This window comes from Alosa alosa, chromosome 19, assembly GCF_017589495.1.
Source record: "Alosa alosa isolate M-15738 ecotype Scorff River chromosome 19, AALO_Geno_1.1, whole genome shotgun sequence".
NCBI lineage: Eukaryota > Metazoa > Chordata > Actinopteri > Clupeiformes > Clupeidae > Alosa > Alosa alosa.
In genome coordinates this window covers 25,783,904-25,809,260 of record NC_063207.1, presented here as the reverse complement: position 1 = coordinate 25,809,260, position 25,357 = coordinate 25,783,904, and the positions used below count along the sequence as shown (strand labels likewise).

Below are 25,357 nucleotides of genomic sequence, written 5' to 3'. Positions count from 1 at the left end.
TGGAGGAGTGCGGTGAGGAGTCCGACCTGCTATGTGACATCCCCATGAAGGCTGCCTTCGCCCTGTCCACGCCGCTCAAGCACCTGGGACTCACCAAGATGAACATCAACTCTCGCCGCTTCTCACTCTGTTGAGTGAGATAGAATTTGTTGACGATTCTAAAAAAAAAACTAAAAAAAAACTCTTTTTGTTATGACTGTGCAGGCTATGTGTTGTGCTTGGCTGGATGTGGTAGGTAAGCATAAAACACATCAAGCATCAATGGACCGATGACAGATTGAACAGGAATTGAAGAGCCATTAATACCATTGATTTGAGCCAAGCCCTGTTATGGGATACTGTTGGTTGCTGAGGAGGTTTTGGCTCAGATTCTGTCCTTCCGCAGGGCTCCAGTGTCAGATTGCACAGATGGTGAGGACAGACTACAGTAGTTGCTCCACAGTAATGCAAGTTTGGAGAAACATATCAGGTCTCACACAACCCCTATAACTGCTTCACCTAAACACCTATCAGGTTTAAGCAACTCGTGATGCACAATGACATCCCTAGCAAGCAAGAAAATATAACTGCCACTCATAAAAAAGTCACGTGCACTGGCAATAACCAGCGTCATGTGTTCTGGAGAATGCGTGGGACATTCGCAGCCATGCACAAGTTAGAGCTCTGGCGAGAGGACCAGCTCCTGTAATCGTCAGCGCTCTCCTACAGAGATGTGGAGAAGCATGTCGGGCAGGCGCTCACACAGCAGGGAAAGGGAAACAAAAAAAAATATGCGCCCTTATCCAGACCTGGCAGACCTCCCGCAACACCAGTCACACAGGAAGCACGAGGTCGTGGTCCAACATTCTGTCACTTCTTCCCCAGACACTGAAAATAGCTGGGATCGGTAGAGAGGTTATGGCTGAAGTGAAGGGGATTGATGGCAGGTTGCGCCCCCCATGTCTACTCAACCCATTTAATCTGCATATCTCTTTGGCTCGTACTGAAGCTTTCCACTGCATATACAGTAAGATGCTGTGAAATATGCAGATCATTTTACAGCTTTGTATTTGGTGAGGAATGCCTTCCATGCACTTGCAGAAATGTGGGTGCACCTTTAGTTTATCAAACAAAGTCACGTGTCAAAAAAGCACACATTGAATTAATCTGGGTTCAGATGTGCTCACAGAATGTTTTAGTATGATCCTTATGTAAAATGATACAGATGTATAGGTTGTATAGTATCCTCATGGTATATATTGTAACATTTTAAATGTGTTGAATATAATAATATTGTGAAAGATGTCAAAATTACGAAGAGTAAAAAAAATATAACAATTTGTTTGTAAAAATGCCTTACTATATTTTCCAGAATATGTCTTTCATATCACATGCCTTATTGGTGAGAAAGCTTAATGGTGGGATGTATTTTTGAATGTAAGTTCTCTGAAAGTAGAAGTTGCCTTCCTTGAACCAACGTCTTTATTCCAAACAATAAACACACTGAGACAAAAAAAAAACTATGCTTCTGTGGTGCAACCAATAGCACTTGATCATGAATCAATTGATTGAAAGTGTAATGCTAACAAGCACACCATTCACCAGTCTAGCCAGTCCTATGCTCCTACATCTGATGTTGACCATACTAGCACTATAGATTTATATCAGCAAAGTGTGCTTTAAAATTGACTTCATAGGCCATGTTGAAATATAATGAAATCTTCTTATGTACAGGCATTTACAATAGAACAAAAAAAAAGTATGTTAAGATGATGCAACATAATTGTAGAAACTGTCCTGTAATATAATACACAAATAAATGCATTTAGGGCAAACAGCTTAGACATACCGTTCAACCTAAAGGTGAATAACATCACATACTGTATGATATCAGAGAAAATGATGAATTGACTGACACTTTCACAGACTGAGTAAGTTGAAATGACAACTTTTTTTTTTTTGGCAAAGATCCTGAGATATTTGTTGGGGCTGTGAAATGCTTCTTTGAAATAAATAGGCAATCTATCCAACTGAAAGTAGTTTGAGTATCGTTTTTCAAGACACCCGAATAAGAACGCCAGTGCTTTTGTAGTTCATATACAAATAGTTCTAGCCCAACTAAACAAAAGCAGAACAACACGAGAACTTGAATAACCCTGGTATGTGAGCTTCAGAAGGAAAGAAAGGGGTGCAAAATGCAATTTGATCGTGTCTGCCTCTCCATCTCAGATTCGGTGAAACAGCCCGACCAAGATGTGAATATGAGACGATTAGGACCTAGTTTCTCAAAAGCATTACTTCTGTAAAATCAGTGTTATATCAGAAAGGTAGCTCAGAAACCCTTTGCAAACAGAGTCAACCAGGTTCATCTAAATGTTTGGTTTCTGATTATGACAGAAAGGCAAAACATCAGATGAACCAGAGTGACATCACAAGTAAAGAATCTTATTTCACTGACCTTGTTGACCTCACTGAACTCACATATAAAGCCAAAAAATATTATAACTGTGTGCTGTGTGTGTGTGTGTCTGAATTGTCTCTATCACCTGCACAAATATATTGTACACTTTGCCACATATGCCGTACACCTTGGCACATTTCAATTCTGTATTTCACCAACACAGTGTTCTTGAGTGGAAAAAGACAGAAGGTGAGCCTGTTCATGTTTCATGTTTGAACATTGATCTTCCCATTGCAGACTACAGTTTATTTCTCTTACACTTCCTGTGTGTTTGGCTTACTTCCTGCCGTAGATGCTGTAGCTGCAGCCTGCTACCGCAACAAAAGAATGTGCGGCAGCCTCAGTGATGAGAATAGAAGCCTCAGACTGAAGGCAGATGGCAGACATGACACCATAGAGAACAAGTCTGATTGTCTTTACAAGCCTCAATGTGACAATTTTAGCCCAGCAGGTTACTCAAGAGCACAGAATGCCATACAGGCCACAGTGTGTGTGTTTGTGTGTGTTTGTGTGTGTGTGTGTGTGTGTGTGTGTGTGTGTGTGTGTGTGTGTGTGTGTGTGTGTGCGTGTGTGATTTGTGACTATCCCTGCATCAATAATTAACAGTCCCCATTGACATTGTCTCTTGAATTACAACTATCTCTCTTTCCCTGGTACTGCTGCTGCTTGGTACTGTGGCAGTTTTATTCATGTACAGCATTCTTGAAGAGCGATGAAGAACTCCCTCTGGATTCTTGCACACAGGAAATAATATAATCACAATAAATAAATAAATCATTGTACACAGAAATTGCCCCTTGGGGGGTTTACTGGTTCAACCCAAGCAGGACTCCAAGTATTTGTTTATTCAGCAACAGATGAAAACATTTATCACAACAACATTTTACATGAGCACAAAATATATTTCTGAAATGATATGTAGTCTAGTCAGTATTTCTCGGGTATTAACGTTACAACATTACATGTCTATATGATAATATCCATGATAAACCTTTCACTAATCTTCTGGGTGTCGGTTAAGGCAAAGATGGTAATGCCATACACAAGTATGTGAGGATGAGCAACAAAAGTTCATCCTCACCTTATCTGTGTAGCAGTGGTTGGTACCATAGCTGTTAAATGTCAGGAATCCACAGACTGTACAGGGGGGGAGACACCCTGACCCATTTTGCCCGTGAGGCCTAACGTTCCCCACCACACATCTGTGTGGAAGGCACCTGTGAGCCGAAGCTGGGTGAAGAGCTGAGCCTCTCAACGACAGGAAGCTTGCGTTGGGTTGCTTGCTCTCCACTGTGTATGTGTGTATGCGTATGTGTGTGTGTATGTGTGTGTGTGTGTGTGTGTGTGTGTGTGCGTGCGTGCGTTTAGGTGTAGAGCACAGGATGCAATCCTCTCGCTCATGTTAATGGCTGATTCTCATGTGGCACATGCATGTAAGAACCGAGTTTGACGTTCTTGAGATAGATTACGAACAAATTCCGAAATTTCATCTGGTCTGTTTGTAAAAGCCCCGTGTATGCTTCTGTAAAGGATATGGACATGGAGAGCCAAACCAGGGCCTCTTATCAGTAAATGCAAGGAACGTTAACTCTGAAAAAGCGCTGGGCAAACTTAACAAGGTAAGTGAAAGAATCCACCAACTTTGCTAACTGAACTGCATGTCTTCAAATTGTCCAATCTTTATTGGATAAAGAGTTAGAACTTATTCAGTAAATAAAATAAAATAAAAATCTTTAACACATGGAACTAGATACAGTATGAATGTGAATAATCTGGATGTTTAATGTTTTAAAATGTAGGTGAAGGATTTGCCAATGATACTTGATATTTACTTAAAATTTTAAGAGCAAGAAAATGAAATCATGATACATTTGCCTATCCTTGCATTTTGATTTAAAAGCTTCTTGTAAAAGTCTTTGTGAAAGTGAAAATGTTACAAATATATCATATGTCATGTTTGAATAATATCAGTTACTATGCAATCGAACATGAAAAAGACTCAAAAACACACTTAACATTATTTTGAATTATGTAAATAAATGGAAATAAAATATAATGTTGTATTATGGTAAATGCTTAAATGTCCTGATCTTTATTTAGAAAACACTATGCGATACTTGACCATCTAAAATTTTGAGATCACAGGAAATTAATAGACACAAATCCATAAACAAATCTGTTGCAGAAAAAAAAAACATAATTCTGCTACTGTTGTTTTACACAAGTGAAAAAAATGTGTTGATGTACAGGATATCCTGAGACCTGACACTCTTGTATGATGTTTCTTTATGTGACAAGACTTCTAAACTGACAACAGCCCTTTTGAGATATTTATAGGCAGAGTACAATATGCTATTTCCCAGAACACTCTCATAATGTTTCATGTCAATTTTTTAGCCATGTTAGTTAACATGCTCTAAAGCCAACTAACACTATCTGATCTGATTATCTAGAACACCAAACCATTTCAATTGAAAACCATTGACAATTTTCATCGGCCTCATCGGCCTCTGCCTTTTTTGCTCATTTATTTCCGGGGAGTAATGGGACACTTAACAAACTTTCAGTAGGCAAGTTTACAAACTACACATTTTAGTAGGCAAAACATTTTCAAAATAGGCCTCAGTCATTATTACTACTTATCATCAATCCATCAGGAAAATATGTTCTATTATGATGTTTATCTTGGGCTTAAGTAAGACAACCGTAAGGTGACAACAACCTCTGATGATTTCAGCAGTTTACAAGATAACAGGAAAGCAGCACCAGAAGGAGCACTATAAACTTCAAAATGAAGCATGTGATCCTACATGCTACAAATAGAGATGGGCGGCATAGCCGACAATCATTTTGTCTAATTTGAAAATCGGAGGGGTTTGACCCTTGCCTCTCCAGAGTGGAAAATAGTGACTCTGTTTAGATATTGTGCACAGCATGGGCGATGTTCCCAAAGGCCCCCCCTCCCATCCTCTCCCCCGTACCCCTCTGTACTATGGGGGTCAGACGTTTCCCGACTCAGCAGTATAATTTCTCACGGGTTTGGACCCTGGGGACTTGCAGCCCCTGCGATCGGCTCACTGACCCTCCGTCATGACCTGCCCAAAGGGAGATGGCCTAACAGAGGCTTGGATTCTTTTGCACACGTATAGTATAAAGACACACACATAGAGACACTGATGTGCGCGCACACACACACACACACACACACACACACACACACACACACACACACACACACACACACACAGTATGCCAACAACAGTACTTACACATACATGGTAATCAAGAGTGTAATTTTTAATGTGAAATGCTTTTTGGAGGTAAAAGAAAAAAAGTAAGAAGAAAATGTGTCTGTCCACAAGTTTTTAATTTCCCATCATTAATTAATTAAAATTCACCATTCACCACCACAATTCTACAGTATAATCCAAGCAATATTTAGAGATCAGCATATCCTCAGTGTAATGACAATTATTTTGCAACAAAATTTGCGGTTTGGCCTTTCATTTACACGAAAACTGAGGTTTTATCACTGAAAGCGATTATTTCTAAAAACTCCGGTCAGTAACTGTCATTGAAGCAGACAGTAAGCACCTAGACCAGACACATTTCATTGAACTACACAACTACAACTTGTCATTTTTCATTGAAATAGACCTACAGTAAACACCTGGACTTGTCAGCTTTTGTTCTGCTTTCTTCACTAACAATATACCTTCTCTAAAAGTGCCTTAGATCCATATTCCATATATACAGACACTGGGATCTCCTATGGGAAATGATTGCTGATTGAAGAGTTGTGCGAGATTCACACATTGCCACACAAGTTCATAATTTTGCCAGCAATATCTACTAGCTGTGAATAAATGTTTTCTATTTGTTTGACACAATTAATCACAGTTATTGAAGTTTGGAGTCTTTGTATCAGAATTGTGTTAAATGTTTTGAAAAAGGATGTGAAACTTGTTAAACCAGTGAAATTGTGTTAAATCATTTGCAAAAGATGCTGTGCTAAGAAGGTGAATATCAAGATCAAATGATTCCCAGTTTCATTACGTGGATCTAAGCAATCAAGAAAAACTGTAAAGTGCTTTCTTCACATTCAAGACGACCATTTTTCTTTTGTTTTCTCTTCTACTATCAACAGAGTGACCAAATGGTCATCATGATCCACACACCTCAAAACTGGTTTTAAAGTTGCCAAAGAGTTTGCTAGAAAATGGAGGAATACGTTATTCAGAGGTTGCGCTGCACATTAAGTGTCCTTTGTCTTTGTGTTGCGCTGCACATTAAGTGTCCTTTGAATACATTATTCAGAGGTTGCACTGCACATCTGCACATTAAGTGTGCTTTGAATATGTTATTCAGAGGTTGCGCTGTCTTTGTGAGCATGAACATGGCCATGTGCACTGTGCATGTTGCACTTGGGTGTTTGATCATCATTCCATGTCTGATATTCCAGTAAAACCTTATTTGAGCTGACTTATTATCACATATCTTCAGTTACTTTAGTCATTCCTGTTTCCCCTTACCTCCACTGTCTCCGTCCTCCTCTCACCTGTCCATCACAGAGACCATGGGGTGCAGCTGCAGCTCTGACTATGATGAGGACTGGCAGGAGCACCTGGATGAGAAGTGTGATCAGTGCAATTGCCCTATCCCTCCTGACTCTCTCAATCCGGTGAGTGTGTGATCAGTGCAATTGCCCTACTGCCCTATCCCTCCTGACTCTCTCAATCCGGTGAGTGTGTGCCACACACTTTTACCAGGACATGTCGCGGTCTTTGGGCCCTAATTTAAAAGAGCAAAGTCTTAAAGTAACACCATGGAAGAATTCATATATGCCCCTTTGGTGTCAATATTCAGTGTCTTAGCGCTAAGATGGTACCCAATAGTCCAAAACCGACTGAAAGGGTCATGATCTTAATCAGCAATGTTAAATAGTGCAATCCAGCATTCCAGGCACAGATTGACACTGTCAGAGACTTAATTCTCCATTCAGTGTAGCATCAGAATGAGTTTGAGGCCCTAATTTTAAGTTAAATGAACTGCATTGTGTTGTTTTAAGTCTATCTATAGTTAATTTTATAACAAGGCCACATCTATTTGCTAATTTGACACTATGAGCAAGATCATATCCTATCCTATCCACACAATTGCTTTACTTCGTGCACAAGACACTTTACTCTTTAAGTCACTTTTGTGAAAGAAAACCAACCCAAGTTGTGTCATTTATGGGCAGTGAACATGTGATGAGAAATGAAACTGATAATAAAATGTTTCTGTTGCTGACGTTGTTAAGGTAACCTAAAAAATGCTTTGCCCACGTCTTATTCTTGAGCCTGCCTTACAGCCTGCCTTACATAATCTAGAAGGAAATTGTCCTTTGTGTGCACAATCAGCCTGACCTGTGACCATAAATAAGATATTGTGCACAACTTCCTTCACCACAAATGAGAACTTGCATATTAAAGAACAACACATGCTGGGACTGATAAACATGTTTGAACAATTAACAACAACACAGCCATTTGGAAAAATGTGCCCTCTTTGTTCAAGTCATAGCATGCTGTTGTTACTTTGACTTTAGTGGGAACTTCTCCACTTCCCTCTAATTAAAGCCAACTGATTACTTCTGTTTTAAGGACAACTGCTGTCCTGCATCCATACTGTATGCTTATCAATATGGTGAATGATGTGGTTGAAGTCGTCTTTTTCATAAGCCCTCTGCTATACAAATTGCCAGTACACTGTGACGTAGCATGAAGCACAATACCCACATGAACCTGGTTGAAAAAATGCAGGCTAACTAACGTTTTAGGATGATTATTATGTCTGACATCAACAATATAAAGACTGCCACTGGATGTGGTTTGCTTGCATAAATTTATTTTGCAACATGTCAACCCACATGAGTATGCAGTGGCTGCATGGAAAATTGACACCTGTTACATTGCAATTATACTATAAGGATGAGTAGAACATTGCAAGAGTCAGAGTCAGTATCTGCTAATTGTTAATTGTGCTTAAAGATAGGACTAGTGTTGAAAATTAGAACAAAGTGTGATGTTACAAAACAAAATTGTGTGTCAGTTAGATGTCAATGGATTTTCCAGCTTTGCCAAAAGCCAAATAGACATAGCTTACAGCTAAGGAATGGCTCAGATAAATATTTGGAGGTGCTTCTTGCTGTGTATCTCAGTTTGTGCAAATTTTGCTGTTATTTTACCCCTTCTATTCCATGTTCAACTGATTTTTTAATTTATTTTTATTTATTTTTTTGCTCTCATGGTCCTGCCTCTTAGTACAAAGATGACCACAGTGGCTACCCTACCCAGTACGATCCACCAACCTCTCCTCTAGGTACGTCAAATCTGAGCCTTGTCTTTCTCATTCATGCAGTTCACGTGAGAGTACTTAGCGACCCACTGACTGGGTTATGAATGGCATGTTAATCAGGGCACCAGGGGGTTCGGCTGTTGTGCAAACCGGAAGAAAAATTGCCGGATCATGGGCACGTTGCCTGGCAGGCCAAGTGGGACATTCACAAGCAAAAATCTGGTGTAGGGAGTAGACTGCTTGCTTTAATCCACATCCAGACAACATTAGCTTTGCTGTCTTACCGTAGACTTATCAGCCATGTAGAGCAGGCATTAGCCCATACTTGTTTCTTTCTTGAACACATACTTCATTGTGTTCTGCCAGCGTACACACAACATAATCATGATTGGCCTAAAAAGCAGTCATTTGTCTGACATGCACAAGAAATATCTGAAATATTTAATTCACTGTGAAACTCATTTGAATAAAGTAATGGGTGTGTATAGAATAAGACACTGTTGAACTTCTGACACTAATGATCTCATAACGGCACTCGTCACATAGTTATACCTGGTGTCTATTCCTCAGACAATCTGGTTGTGGCGCTGCACAACTATGAGCCCAGCCACAGCGACGACCTGGGCTTCGAGAAGGGGGAGAAGCTGAAAATCATCGACAGGTGAGAGTGCGCCTCTCTAAGGGGCCAAGGCACAGAGGGGCGACAGGTGAGAGTGCGCCTCTCTGAGGGGCCAAGGCACATGGGTGCGACAGGTGAGTGTGCGCCTCTGGGGGGCCAAGGCAAAGGGGGGCAAATGGTGATGGCGCAAATGCTGAAGTCAACCTCTGACTCACACCATGAGTCAAACCCTCAGAAGAAAGAGCTCCAGGAAAAAGTCCAAAGGGGCAGACAGAGAAAAGGAGATGACTGGGATCTGTTTGTCACTCCTGTGGTGCCTCATCTTTCTTTTAGGATGAATTATTATGTTCTTAATGTTTTTTGTTGTTGTTTCTTTTAAGAGAGGACCCTGAATGGTACATGGCAGAGTCATTGACCACAGGAGAAAGGGGTTACATCCCATACAACTTTGTGGCCAAGTTTAACACAATTGAGACTGAGCCGTAAGTCACTATTCCTGCACCGGAACACCAGAATTCTCACAGACCTATTTGTGTATTTCCTTTCTGGACAAATAAAAACGCTATTTTTACACTGAACAAGAGCCACTTTTGACACATACAGTATGTCACATTGGGCATATCACATGAGAGTTGAACACAAGTCACTCTTACACACCATACACAGAGTCAAGACAAAGGCAAACTTTTACCTCATGATTGAAGGCTCAATGTGCTTCAAGTGACACCATTGATTGGTTTCTGGCTTTTCTGTGTGCAGCTGGTTCTTCAAGAACCTGTCTCGAAATGATGCCAACAGGCAGCTCCTGGCTCCGGGGAACACACAAGGCTCGTTCCTTATCCGTGAGAGTGAGACGACCCCAGGTATGAGAACCGTGGGCACCCAGAGGCCCACAAATAGACATCGAAATAGGATCTCTTATTAATTGTTGCTGAAAATGAATCGTATGGGTATGGAAACTTGTCAGTTATCATCATTGTAAATGTATATTTATATAACTAAACCCCCACAATGACTTCATACAAAGTCAGATAGTGTAACAAGCATCAAGAGACAGGTGAATGCTGTGTTCATCCGCACACTCTTTTCCGCACAGATCTTTTATTCACATCTTTGGCTTCCATGCTTTTTTTATATTTTGCATGCTTGCACACATTGTATGCTCAACCGCAAGCAGCGGTTCAGCGGTTCAGTAAGGTTGGCGAGAGATGCCGTTTAGAAGCGTCTCAGTGCCACTTCTTTCATTGGTTCATTTGCTGTTTCTGAACAGGTAGTTTCTCTCTGTCTGTGAGGGACATGGATCAGACCTCAGGAGACGTGGTCAAGCACTACAGGATCCGTAACATCGATAGTGGCGGCTACTACATCACCACCAAGATCTCGTTCGCGTCTCTGTCAGAGCTGGTGAAGCATTACACACGTAGGTGTTCCTCCTCGCGCTTATGTTCACTGCCTCAATGGCCTGTTTCAACTGCTGTCAGCATCTGTGTCTAAATCACCTTTACACAGCACTGAGTGTGTGAAAACATATGCAATTCTTCCGAAGCTACGTCATTTTATTAGAGTAGGATACTGGCTTTAGCCTCGGGGAAGAGCTGAAGGTTTGCATACAGGGTGTGACCCTGGCAACCCAGCTTAGGAACAAAATAATTTAATGGCAGAGTGAATGTGAACTGAGCTCAAGAAATATGACACATTTGAGTCCCATTTTCATGTCATTGACAATAGGTGAAATTACTCCGTTCTCTCCTCCATAAAAGCTTCGTAGATATTTTAAGTAGGCCTATTTTAATGACCAGCATCATTCACTGTGTCAATTCTCTTCGCTCAATGTTGGTGACACTTTAAACGTAATTAAAGTACCTCTTGAAGAAAATAATTTGATGACAGACCATGGCCTCACCCTCTAATTCAAATAGTCCACCAATCACTTGAACAATCTTTGAACTATTAGTACATGCATCTAGTGTGAGAAAATATGGAGCAGATAAAGTAATGCACTTTCCCATCTGGTCCGTTTTTCTTCCTTCTTTCTTTCCTTTTTTCTGTCTCTCTCTCCATTTCTTTCTTTCTGTTTCTTTTTGTTGTAACACTTTCCTGTCTGGCTTTCTTTCTTTACCACTTTCATTCTTTCATTCTGACAACCCCCCCCCCCCCCCCCCCCCCCCCCCCCCCCTTTTCTTCTCTTACAGGAGATGCTGACGGCCTTTGCACTCGCCTGGTGAAGCCCAGTCAGACGCGTATGCCTCAGAGGCCCTGGTGGCAGGATGAGTGGGAGGTCCCGCGAGAGTCCCTCAAGCTGGAGCGTCGGCTGGGGGCCGGCCAGTTTGGAGAAGTGTGGATGGGTAAGACTGATGGTCATGTGTCGACCAACGCCCATGGCAATCAAGGGTTATCCTGTAGACAGGTTATGGTTTTTATTCTATGTACGCATATATACTACATATGCCAATGGACTCAGTCATGACTCATGTTTATTAACATACATATTACAGTGATTACAGTGATACTATAAACCTATATCACAGAAGGCCTTTAAGTCCATCATGGGAACTGAGCATTGTTCATTTTCAAAGCTCTTTCAAAGAATGGCGCTTCGAGCCATTTACGATTAGTGTTTTAAATTTAGTGTTCCCGTCAACACCCTCGATATGAGCTCAGCTGATCAGGGGAAGTGATTATGAATTTCCTATTCTGGTGAGCACCTTGGTGAACCTCGGCACTGAGAGATAAAGGAACCTGTTGCTCACCGGGCAGGGTTCCCCTATGTGTTTGTGTGTGTATGTGTGTGTGTGGGCTTTTCTTCCACGGCCTGTGATTTCCCAAACACTGATAACTAGGGTACTTGCACAAGCCTCAGGTCTTTTAAAGCAACCTTTACAAAAGCAGTATACTACAGCAGTTTCAGCTTTGCGTGGTTCCATGGGGTTGCTGTTTTTTTTCCGATATGCTGTAAATAATTCAACACGTGGTTGACAAGATGTGAATGTAGGTTGACACGATCTCATTAATCCTCCGTTCACCCACAACTCTCTATCATAGCAAGACAGAGAAAGAGAGAGAGAGAGGGAGAGAGAGAAAACGAGAGAGAGAGAGAGAGAGAGAGAGAGATGATCCCTTCTGAGGAACTGGGATATTTGGTCACATCCGTGAAGCAGTATGCGGTACATATTATGACCGCAGTGCTGTAGGTAGGCTGCTATCCGAAGACAATAATCATAATTCTGCAACTCCTTGTAAACCACAAGTCTTGCATGCTCTCCCCTTGGCTGTTCAATTATTGTTATATGTAAGGCCAGTGGGACGGTGTGTATGTGCCTGTGCGTATGTGCATGTATGTGAGTATATGTGCACTCATGTGTAGTCTTGTGTGTGTGTGTTTGTGTGTGTGTGTGTGTGTGTGTGTGTGTGTGTGTGAAAAAACTCTGCATAGATTTACATTTTTTTTCTTTTAGCCGATCCTTTTTATCCAAAGTGACTTACATGTCATTTATATTGCAAGGGCCACTGTCCCCAGAGCAATTTGGGGTTAAGGGCCTTGCACTTCAGGCTACTCCTTAACCACTATGCTACCACTACCTAATGCTGCTTCAAAACTGATTTATTTACATGTACATTTACATGTAATCGTTTAGCAGAGGCTTTCATCCAAAGCAACTTACTAAATGAGTAATAGCATTCATGCTACAATGGGGAGGAGACTTAACAATAAATATTCTAGCATGCGTTAGCTATAAAAAGTTGTGGGTTAAATTCTCACCATTGTGTCCTTGAGCAAAGCACATACCCTGAATTCGCTTTGGACAAAAGCATCATCCAAATACATAAAATAAATAATAAGAGATTCTACTATCAATAAACACTACTTCACATCACAAGATATTGGCACACATTTGTTTTGGCTGCTGAATACTGATTGGCCGGTGGTGGATATTTTGTTGAGTGAGTCAGATGAAACTTAAGGAGATGAGAGCAAATATGGCCAAGTGTAGACATACCAAATTTTTAAAACTGTAGCTTAAGTGGTTCTTGAGATACATATGTATTAATTACATGCCCATCAAGTTTCATGTGCCCTAGTGTTTCAGCGTCTCTGGAATTGTTGACCAAAAATGTGTGTGGGGGAGGGGGGTATAAAATTAGATGACAATACGTCTCCAAGTCTATTTATTAGCTTTCTGCCATTACTCACCATTAAACAGGAAGCATCAGTGTTATGATGATCGGAATATCTGCTGAGGTAATCGGACCCCCTGGCTGTTGTTTGTGTGTGAGATGGGTGTTCTCGCCATTGTCCGTCATATAATATATACAATAACACAATGTGATATTAGGCTACCCACTCCGTCTATCAGGGTTAAAAATGCTCCTCCATGGGACTGGCCATGGGTTCACTGCCTGGTTTGTGTTTACTACTTCCTCCTGCTGTCTCGCTCAGCATTTGTTTTTCTCACCCATTCGCTCACTTTCTCTCTGTCAACACCTCGGCGTTTGCGTGCACTCATACTGGTCATACTGCATCTGTTATGTGCAGGTTTTTTTTTTGCTTTTTACAGTGAATTGGCTGCAACTCATTTGTAGACGAAAGGAACTGTTGTGTTAGTGATTACTGTTCTGATAACACCGTTTGCATGAGATTTGGGTAAATAAACAAATGGTGTTGGCTTTCACAGAACAATCGATGTTGAAGCTGAGTGATGAGGTTTGGTGTGATACATAAAAGGTAACTTATGAGCAAAACAATAATGAACTTTTCTGTTTTGATTTAGGTGTGTACAACAACAACAGAAAGGTTGCTATCAAGTGTCTGAAGGCAGGGACCATGTCCATCAATGCATTCCTGGCAGAGGCCAACCTCATGAAGGCTCTGCAGCATGCACGCCTGGTGCGCCTCTTCGCCGTGGTAACGGCGGAACCCATTTACATCATCACAGAGTACATGGAGAACGGTGAGAGAAGCTCTCCAGAGCACTGCTGATCACTTGCATTATACTTCCTTTAAAAAACGAGGCGGGCCTGAGAGTTTGAACAAAAGCAGATTTGTATATGTGGAAAGTGTTACGAATCCAAATTCAAAGTGTTTACTTAACACAATGTGCAAATAATTCATTCTTAAATAGTTCATTTTTCCAGAAAGAGTGAAACAGATGACCAAGTGAAATGCTTTGACAGTTCTGTAGTTATAGAGATATTGAAAATGGTTCACCTTTTGGCCTGAATTTCCTTGTGCTGCTCTTATTGAGCGAGGGCACACACCCTTTGTTCCATGGATGGCTAACTTGCATGCGGTCACGCTGCTTCCTTTCAACAACAAACCACATATCGAGGATTCAACAGCCTTGCATACCCTTATCTTCCCTGAGGCCGAGCTGGCATGGCATGAATTGCTATGGAAATAAACACCTATGCCACTGTCATAATGCCATCGTTGCTATTCGTGACTAAACATGAGAACTAGCGACACACAGGAGGAAGAATGTTTTTTAGCCATGCATCACAGCCCATGACACATTCATCTCTCTCTCTCTCTCTCTCTCTCTCTTCTCTTCTCTTCTCTTCTCTTCTCTCTCTCTCTCTCTCTCACACACACACACACACACACTCACACAGTTCTGCTGCACTAACTTCCCCTGAGCAACACCAACAGTGTTTGATGAAATGATTACAACACTGATAGAGGAATGTGTGTCCGACATCACTGCTGGTTGACACAGTGAGAAGAACAACTGGAATTGCTTGTCTGGATTTCATGAAATGGGCTTCACTGAAAAAAATGCCGCCCCTGGACAGTGTCAGTGAGGTGTGTTTGGAGGCATCGCTGACAAAAATAACCTGGACGCCTGTGGGTGTGTAGGGGAGAAGGCATGGATTTCTTGATCAGTCGCACCAAAAGGGAAGTTCCTCCCTGATAAACGCTAGCGTTTGTAAAAGGGGCATGTGATCCACTCACTCATTGTTCTTGCTAAGCAGACCTGTGGCTCCGCATGGCCAAAATGGCTTGGCTCCAGAAGCGATGGCGCAATGAACATCCCAACAATACAGCAGCCCTGAAAGGGAAGGTCCAGTGATGCCAAATATATCCACTTATGTTTGCACAAGTCTACTAGGGCTCTGCTGTGGTAGCCCGTAAAGTCACTAGTCACTGTGAAATCCATCATGCAACAATGCTTTTCATTAACCCAAACCACAAAAAAGACATGGAAGAAACAACAAAGTCTTTTTAAGAGGACTCCTTTAAAGTCATTAAACAGTTCTATCCAAAAGACAACCTTTCTCTCATGGCCTAGCAGCTGTGTTTCTGACCAAAGAAAAGACCCATGAGCCACCAGAAGAAAACCCAAACCAGACCAATAAAACCATGTTATGGTTACAGGTGTTCTGAGAATGGGCTGGTTCTCTTTTAACTGCCTAACCCCAAATGGCAAACACACTGAGCAAGTACCCTTTACACGGGTGACTGAAGCTTCATGGCCAAGGACAAGCCAAGTGCAAAGTGTGCTTTCTAATCTGTTATCCAATATGCATTGTTTGGTTTTATTTTAATTCCTGTTCTCAAAGGCTTGTTGTCCTTTTCAAGACCTTACATTGATGGTGGCAACAAGTAATCTCATTCACAGGGCCACTGGTGACTGGGGATACTGGTGGTGAATGGGCCGTCTTTGTGCGCAGCCAGAGAAGGCCTTGCAGAGTGGCGGCCAAAGCTACAAATCTCCTGTCCCCTTTGTGCATGGCTCACGTGTCTGAGGAAACAATTGTTGCCACTGTTGTTGTCGTAAAGGAAGACTCGGTGTGTGCCCTTTTTTTCTCCTCAGTCATCTCTTCTTTTTTATGTAACACCGCAGACAATGTGGCCGGACTTAAAACAGGATCTGAAGTTAAAGTTGAAAACAAAGTAACATTTTTGACCTCGACCTGGTGGTTCCTCTTTGGCAGAGGGGGCATCAAAGCAGCCCGTCTAAAGAACGGAGCGGTGGTGGTGTCTATCCTCCTCCTCTACTTTTTGTTTTTCCTGCTCGGGACTTTTTCCAGGCTTCGTCTTATAGCGTTTCCTCAGACGGATGGCGGTCACCGGTCAGGGTGCGGGCTCTGCTGAGGCACCGTGTTCCCCCCCCCCACCACCAAACACAAAACACCAGGCCTGAGGAGCGTCCATGTCGTAGGGCCTCACCTTGACAGATAGCAAGCGGACTTCCTGAGAATGTTATGTTCTCTGTTCTGGTCAATCGCTGGCTATTTATGGCTCTATTTTAAAGCATGGCGCACCCTATGGAACTCCAGGAACACAGAATAGTTCCACTCATTAATCTCCGCACTCTCCCAAATGTTTGTTCTGCTTTAATCCTTTTTAACAACTGGGTGGGGATAACATATTATTGTATACATAATTGTTATTGAACTATGATATGTTGATGTTAGTCACTGTTACTCTTGCATTGTCAGATGTTTTTGTAATCATGTTGCTCCCACTGTGTTGTGTTTCAGGCAGTTTGGTGGATTTTCTAAAGACTTCAGAAGGCATGAAACTTAGCATGAACACACTCATTGACATGGGCTCACAGGCAAGTCATCAATCAGCCCGCCATTTCCTCGGCGACAAACTCTCCAGCGCCACCTGTATTTAGTCTTTGCTCTCTTGCTTTTACTCACTCGCTTTCTGTTTTCATTTCTCGGCAGAGAAAAGCTCCATAATATAACAATGAGTGCATAATTACCCTGGTAGGATGGCAAAGCTGGTGCAGACATTATGAGGCTTACCGTACCTGTGTCTTAATCTAACATTAACAATGGAGACATGTCTGAGCATGGGGGGAGTCCACTGATCTATAAAGATCTTTATAGATCAGTGGGGGAGTCTGATGAGCAAGTCTAGACTGTAGTTCAAATACAAGTGTGTCACCACAGGGAAACTCACCATTAGTTAAGGCTTACACAGATTCTCTCTCTCTCTGTCACACACACACACACACACACACAAAGTGTGCGCATGCGCGCACACACACACACACACACACACACACACACACACACACACACACACACACACACACACACACACACACACACACAAACCTTTCCACTCAAAACAACCATTACATTTAGGAACCATGTCAACAAGACTCTCCTTTAGATGCTTTGACCTCACCAGTAAAAATTCTATTCAATTCTCAAAATTCAATTCTCACCATTTCTCAATCCCTACTACAGGGCACATGTCGTTATGCAAGGTCATTTTCTCGTTAGAAAGTGAAGGACAGGAATTGAGACCATGGGCAACAGAGTTAAGGGCTGTAAACCCATGGACAAGAAGACCCTCAAAACCCAATAACTGCCTGCAGCCATAGAGGCAGGGCTGTTCTGTTGAATGCTCTGCTTAAGCACTTAGCAGGAGAATGTTCTTGGGCAACGATAAGAACAGTGATGCCATTCAGCCACCATGTTACATGTCTTCAGCCCAGAGACTCGTACATCATGTGACGGGGCCCACAACTGAAACGGTTCCCGAAAGGCCCCACTTGTCAGTCTGCCATTCCACAGAGACTCGTGCTTAGGGTTCTGACGTGTGTGTGTGTGTGCGTGTGTGCATGTGTGTGTGTGTGTGTGTGTGTGTGTGTGTGTGTGTGTGTGTTTGTGAGTCTGTGTGTGTGTGTACAGCGGTCCATACATCTCTCTGGGTGGGATTTTTTGCAAAGCTCTATGTGTAACCACTTCCCTGCCTTGAGGTAGAGCAAGCAAGCGCACGTGCTTGAGAGAGAGAGAGAGAGAGAGCGAGCAAGCAAGAGAGAAAGAGTGTATAAGTGTGTGTGTGTGTGTGTGTGTGTGTGTGTGTGTGTGTGTTTGTGTGTGTGTGTGTGTAAGTGTGTTTGTGTGTGTGTAAGTGTGTAACAAACGTGTGTGCTGAGCCCACTGTCTCCAGTGCAGAGCCAACACACACCTCCCCTCCATTCTGCCAAATCCCTCTGGCCTCATAACACCTACTTGTGAGGGTGTTTCATCATTCTGCCTGCGCTCCATTGCCTCCTAAATACACTTGCTACACACCCACCCACCCATCCACCACCCCAAAGACAAGTTAGGGGAGCGCTCCTTTGATCGCATGCACCGAGGCGGTCGGTGCCACCGCCATAACGCCGTCTCCTCAGGCATCTGCCGCCCCAACCGCAAGTCGTTCTTGTTGCATGTCTCTCTTTGCCTCCCCATGCCTCCCTACCATGCACAGCAGTGTTGTCACAGAACAGTGCTCGGCGTAACTCATAGACATGTTAGATATGTCTACATGGTATTGTGTCACCCACATGTGAAGTCAGTGAGTACTCCAGCTCCATGTGTTACATAAAAAAAGACTAACGTTAAAGTTGACTGGTATTTAGCAGACACTTCAGTCCAGAGTGACACACACTCGCAGCGGCAGGTTTCGGGAATCAAACCCCAGCCAGACGATTGTCTGTTTCTTCAAGCTCGTAGCACTTTGGACAATACAGCAGAGCAGGCTGACCACTCTGACTAATTGTATTGAAATAAAAGGAGACGCTGGCAAGGGAGCAATGGAGCTCGCAGCTGGACACGGTGTTGGGCCCAGCAGCAAGCTGACCGGTCATGGAGCAGGGCTGAAAGACGCCTGTGAAAACTGGGTGGAGCACGGAAGGCAGGGTCAAAGGTCATACCAGGGGATGTAGGGCCCTCCCTGGATTAGGAATTTGGATGTTTCAGCCTCCAAAATACACAGTCTGCGTCACTGCAATGAAAACGAAGGGGAAAATGCCACTGTTGTGTTTTTTTTTTCTGAACATGAACACACACACACATACACATGCCGATACACAGATATGTTGTAGAAACATAATGCAGTGACTCACAGTCACGGACTCCTAATTGATTAAGTTATGTTCCTTGCAGATCGCAGAAGGCATGTCTTACATTGAATGTAAAAATTACATCCACCGAGATCTGCGAGCAGCAAACATCCTTGTGTCACTCGATCTCGTCTGCAAGATTGCTGACTTTGGCCTGGCTCGACTCATAGAGGACAATGAGTACACAGCAAGAGATGGTAACAAACTGACTATTATGTCTTCATTATATATACTTTATTTCCCTTTGCATCATAATGAATCCATACACAAGATAATACAAACACATGTGTACCAACTGATTTATTATAAGTAGCCCTATTATGAACTGCACCTCACACTAGACCAGAGGATCCATTTCATGCTCTAAATTGTGACATACTGCCATCTAGTGTCAAGTGTTTCTGTAAAGTCATATTTGATGAGAAATCTTCTGTCTGGCAGGTGCTAAATTCCCCATCAAATGGACTGCCCCAGAGGCAATAAACTATGGAACCTTCTCCATCAAGTCAGACGTCTGGTCTTTTGGGGTCCTGCTAACTGAAATTGTGACATACGGACGAATCCCTTACCCAGGTGCCCATACTTTTATATAAGGACCAATCTTAGACATGGTTGTACAAAAACAGCTACAATTAATATTACTTGTAATCATACCATACTCTCTCCAGGATGTCAACTTGTTAGGCAAGCTAGTATTCTATACTCACTTAAACTACTCACTCCAGTCACCAAATGCTAAAGACATTCTCTTCTCCCAATGCCTTTCTAAGGAATGACTAACCCAGAGGTGATCCAGAACCTGGAGCGTGGTTACAGGATGCCCCAGCCAGAAAACTGTCCGGACGGTCTCTACGGCATTATGCAGCACTGCTGGACCGAGGTCCCCGAGGACAGGCCCACTTTTGAGTACCTGAAGTGTGTACTGGAGGACTTCGCCACATCCACTGAAAGGCAGTACCAGGAAGGCCTGTAACAGCATGCTGTTTTAGTGAACAGTTCAGTGTCCAGATGTGCTGCCATGCAAAAGGATTAGGCCTTCTATACTCAGGGTCCTGGATTGAAATGGGTGACTGACTTCTCATAAAAAAGGCCAAAAAAGAAATTACTGTCTGCTTTTTTTGTGTGCCAGTTTATGATTCAAAGCTCTTTCAAGCAGTTATACATGTATAACAAAATATTTAGACTTTTTTTCTTGTATGGATGATGCCGTAGGTGGAATCAAGAGGATATAGTTAATTATGGTGTATTAAGCAGTAATGTGTCTGTTCCTTCGTAAATACGCATATTTATCTTTCCACACCCACCAAACCAACCAAGCTCCCAATGGAATTAATCTGAGACAGAGGTGGAGAGACGTAATTATACAGATAGCTGATGAACGTGATTTAAGGGATTTTAGATTTAGCCAGTGTTGGTTGTTAAGTTAAGGTGCATTATCTTTGTGTCTTTGTGTGTGTGTGTGTGTGTGTGTGTGTGTGTGTGTGTGTATGTGTGTGTGAGAGGGAGAGAGAGAGAGAATGGAGACTCAGCTGGAAATTTCTAAAGCACCAAATTATTGGAAAGTATATGTGTTTTTGTCTGTTTATCTATGTACATATTTAGCCATCTACTTAGAGTGGAATAATAGGTGCATGTCAGTATATTTGTAATGTAGGTATAAATGTAGGTATCTGGTTGTTTCTTTCCTTGTATGGTCTTTATTTTGTCTGGACATCCTCTGTGTCTGAACATGTTATGGTAGACAAGCTTAAACAACGACAGTCCTTTAAGTATTGTTATTGCAGTGTTAGAAAGTTACTTTCTAACACTGAACACAACTTATACCAGGGAATACACAATAGCTGATTGCTCTATTTGGAATACCCTGTCTTTCATTATTTACATATTGTCTTTAATGTGTCAGTTTTTGCATGATTTAGTGATTTGTGCTTTCCAGTTAGTTAGTTATTGAAGCAATTAAGTATTCTCTTGTTATGACAATCGTTCTTATGTTGAACTTTAATAAATTCCTTATACAAACATGAGGCATACTCTGTTTTGATACCTAATCCCTGTTTGACAATGTGGTTGACAAGTAATGTTATGTGTTGAGTGCAAAAATTCATAATGTGTTCCTTTGTCTTATTTGATCACTAATCCCTTCAATTCCAAGTTTGAATTTAACTCATGGAACAGGATTTTTATTACCAGAGATTGGTGGGCGGATATTGTGGTATTCTAATTTGTTTGTCTTTGGCATGCTTGTAAGTTGACTGAACAAAAGCAACTCGGACACAGACACTATATTAAAAAACATGTTTACCAAAACACTGTCAGAATAAACATACTCTAGAAGCAAGCAAACATACTTAACATAAATTACATGTCATTCCCAATATACTGTACAGTATCATTTAACAAATTATCTATATGTGTCAAACTCATAAAAGACACTGAATTTCGAATGTGAAATGGAACATAGTTTGAAAATGTGGTCGAAAATCACTCAGCAATCACTACTTGGATGCAATAATTTAATCTATGGTCATAGTCAAAAACTTACACATCAAGATACACTAGAAACAATTATTTTTTGAAGAAAAAAAACAATAATATATATCAGTAACCTTTTCCCCTAGTTTTGATATGAACAAATGTCTCTTTAATAAAGGGACCTTTGAATAATCCAGTGGTAGACCTGAGGCAGTGTTTGTGGACATTTGTGTGGCAGCAGGCTATTACCATAGCATAGATAAGAGTTTTTGTATCTCTAGCACCACCCAGTGGCTCAGATTGTTCCAGGAGTAGGAGTGTTGAATCTGAGCAGTTCGTGTTGTTCAGCAGGCTCTGCTTCTGACTGTCTCTGGCTAGATGTGGACTCCAGGTCCATTGGGCTCTTTATACGCACCTGAAACACAGCAGAGATAAGCTCAAACATTTTGAATTTTGAATCACTCCATTAGCTCTTCCACAAGACAATATTTCACTCAGACTAACAAAACACAGACATGTCGAACTGATGGTGCCAAAAAATATGGAGGTCAATAAGCGTTGATAAATAAATATATATGGCCATGACTGTGACTATCTCAATCGCTTACCCTCCTGGTGTTGATGATCTTCTTCCTTCTGCGCCAGGGACAGGAGAGGCGCAAGTAGGAGATGCAGGCGAAAAAGCAGCGCCCACAGAACACAGTCTCCACTACCAGCATCAGGATCAGAGGAGCCCACAGAATTATAGTTGTTCCCTGGGAAATAAAAGACAAACACATTCTTGGATCTCAAATATGATCTACAAGAACAACCATGAAGACATTCTCTTATGAATTTCCATAAATCTACACATAACCCTCATCCCCACATTTCTTCACACCAGTGTCTCCAAACAAGGCAACCATGTCGATGTTTGTTTCAGAAACACAGAAACCTGTCGCAACTTACATAGACCCTTGTGGGATCAAACCGGCATTCTGTAGTGATGCTGAAGTAGTTGATGGGGAGTTTATCGCAGGATTTCAGCAGGCCCCAGCCTCCATTTATGATGGTCATGATTATGGACACACTCAGCCCCACGGTGGAGGCCGTGGACAGGAGAGCTGCCAATATACTGACCACAAACAGGAACCATTTCTGGAGATAAGGTGAAAACCCATACAGAAAATCTTCTCTGAGTTAAAGCTGCAGTCAATACTCATCAATGATGAGATGACATCTGACATAGATCTTTAAGTATGAAAAGACAACACAATATCAATATCTTAATACAAGTACTAAAGATAGGATATTGAAGCTACTGAGGTACAGAACATGAACATCAGAATGGAGACATGAAATGTCTTGTATTCGTATTCTTACCAAAGGCTTGTTTTTCCTGTTTTTTGATAGGACTATTGCTGAGATTCCAACAATGATAGCCTACAAGTCCCAACATGGAGAACAGGGATCAGATAGATGAAAGGTTGGGCATTGTTGTATCAACACAGGGACACACAAATGCCATGTGCCCTTTCACAGGCAAATCAAGAAAACCACTAGAATATCAGCTACTCAGTCAGCAGTACTATAAAATGAATCAATATGAGGACATACAGGACCCTGACTTCTTAAGATGTCAACCATTCAGCAGTCACTGGTAGATACACACTGCTCGTTTAATTTTGTGTGGTCTGAAAACAAAAGTAGTCTTGTACCATGAGGCCTGATACCAACGCTATTACGTTGGAGATGGCGTACTCCATGGTGCGAGCCTCGACGTGCAAGTTGACATGCCTGAGCACGGCGCCGTGCACTAGCGCCCCCAATAGGAAGTTGACATGGCCAACCAGCACCAGCCCCAGGCCCATCTTCATCAGGGCCTTGTCATCGTCCAGGTTGGCACAGCACACCCCTGCATTGGACCAGGTGACATTTGAATGTAATTACTTGGTTATTATGTGGCAATGCATTCTCTTCATTTGGATGAGAAAATGCTGTGCATCAGTGGACTTCGACTAATGGTAACTGAGTCAGCCTAAATGTGTTTGTTGGTATTCAATATATCAATATATAGGCCTATCAGTGTCAGTGACATTCTGAAGTGTTTTGTCTTTGTTTCAAACTGGATAATGCATGTGTTTTATTTGGCATCTTCTATCAAGAAAGGAAAGATTTAAGATTATACATTATAAAACATGTATATGTTATACAGTATGTCATGACTTGAAAATGAAAATGTTTATTCAAACAAGAATTAAATAATTAAGTGTCTGTTTCATAATAATTAAGTGGCTGATTCATATGATATTCCAGCCCTTTACTGGTTGAATATACAACTCTGAACTTTTCTTCAGGAGGAACAGGTGTAAAGACTGAGCTCCCACTGAGTTCCAGCTAATTAACCCACCACACAGCCAGTGCCAAATTGGTTTATAGTGATTCTCATTTGCTTAAAGCCATGGGCACATAATTATGTTTCAGCAAAACAAAGGAGACCACAATATACTAGGTCTAGTCTAACTAGTCTAATCATTTTATCCGCAGGAAAGATTATCATGATCTCTTTGACATTTCTTTCCAGCTTTGTTTTAAAAATAACTACAAAAACATTAAACAACCGCAGGTAAAGTACGCTTTACAAAAGGAAAATATCGTCCCTTCCATGCGTCTAACCGAACTAACGAACCCAAAAATGACTTGTGCAAATATGTTTTATCGCTGCAAACTAATGTGAAACTCGAGCTGCCCCACCCTGCGACAGTTCAATCTCACACACTAAAACTTAGGCTAACTCAGAGCCGTAAAGGTAGGCTACCTTTATAAGGCTCTGGGCTAACTTATTTGGGTTGATTTCTTAATTTCTACAAGAAAAAGGCAACTTACCCGATCTAACCATGTTGTATTCTTTATTCTTACGCCATTCTAAGAACTTTTATAAACACCCATACTACAGTGACAGGCTAATATTCCTCTTGGTCTTCTCCGATTCATACAGGAAGAGAATCCAAAAGACGCGCATCAGGTTGCACTGGAGTCGCCACACCCTCGCCTATCACCTGGATGAAAAGTAAAGGGGGTTGGGAATAGGTAGTAGATGACTCCTGTTTACCTGAACCAGGATGATCAGGATGAAAGGTATCTTTTGCTTCCTTTTCGTCATGTGGGCATGCTCGTTGATGAAGGCGTTGTTCAGTGGTCATGATGTGGTCAGTGTGATTCAGTGGAACTTTGTCAAGAGTTTACCTTAAAACGTTAATAGCCCAATTAAGTTGTTTGTGTTTGTTTGTAAGGATAAATTATGATTTTCTTTGAACGCCTATTTTCAAACAAGGGCACAAGGCACCCCCAGGCCATCTTAATATCCAATGTTCTTTTATTGAACGCATAATACACGGCATTTAATACTGTAAATGCAACCAGGTCTACAGTGAAGAGGGGGAAAAACGCTACTTTTTTCCACCAGAGGGGGGAGCAAATGCTTAAGGTCGAAATGTTTACCAAATTGACAGATCCAACACTAATCACAGGAACGTGTGCAGGGCAGTTCCAGCGTTATGGATGGGACAGTTATATACTCATATTGATAAACAAAATGCCTTAGAGCAGGGGCAAAATTAGTACCAGTGAATTAATTTGCATAACTTTTAATGTAAC

General features: G+C 41.8%; 3 protein-coding genes across 4 annotated transcripts in view; 2 read left to right on the top strand and 1 right to left on the bottom strand.

Moving 5' to 3' along the window:
* Positions 1-2,053, top strand: part of fam167b (family with sequence similarity 167 member B) — a 7,445-nt gene extending 5,392 nt beyond the window's left edge. Inside the window, exon 3 of one of the 2 annotated variants that reach the window (XM_048227763.1) lies at positions 1-2,053. This exon is cut by the window's left edge and continues 130 nt beyond it. In XM_048227763.1, the coding sequence (XP_048083720.1) occupies positions 1-134 (134 nt within the window). In that variant the 3' untranslated portion in view covers positions 135-2,053. The other variant, XM_048227762.1, reaches the window with a different exon arrangement.
* A 1,807-nt stretch (positions 2,054-3,860) lies between these two features.
* On the top strand, positions 3,861-21,268 carry lck (LCK proto-oncogene, Src family tyrosine kinase). Its single transcript, XM_048228388.1, has 13 exons — positions 3,861-4,059; positions 7,012-7,121; positions 8,746-8,803; positions 9,350-9,440; positions 9,779-9,880; positions 10,158-10,261; positions 10,669-10,818; positions 11,591-11,743; positions 14,168-14,347; positions 16,881-16,957; positions 19,293-19,446; positions 19,691-19,822; positions 20,020-21,268. Exons 2-13 carry the CDS (start codon positions 7,017-7,019, stop codon positions 20,220-20,222), a joined length of 1,509 nt encoding a protein of 502 aa, XP_048084345.1. The 5' UTR covers positions 3,861-4,059; positions 7,012-7,016; the 3' UTR covers positions 20,223-21,268.
* Positions 21,269-21,529: 261 nt separating this feature from the next.
* On the bottom strand, positions 21,530-24,767 carry tmem54a (transmembrane protein 54a). Its single transcript, XM_048228138.1, has 6 exons — positions 24,587-24,767; positions 23,419-23,615; positions 23,084-23,143; positions 22,670-22,858; positions 22,330-22,476; positions 21,530-22,136 (listed from the first exon to the last, which is right to left on the bottom strand). Exons 1-6 carry the CDS (start codon positions 24,597-24,599, stop codon positions 22,017-22,019), a joined length of 726 nt encoding a protein of 241 aa, XP_048084095.1. The 5' UTR covers positions 24,600-24,767; the 3' UTR covers positions 21,530-22,016.
* Between the last annotated feature and the right edge of the window lie 590 nt (positions 24,768-25,357).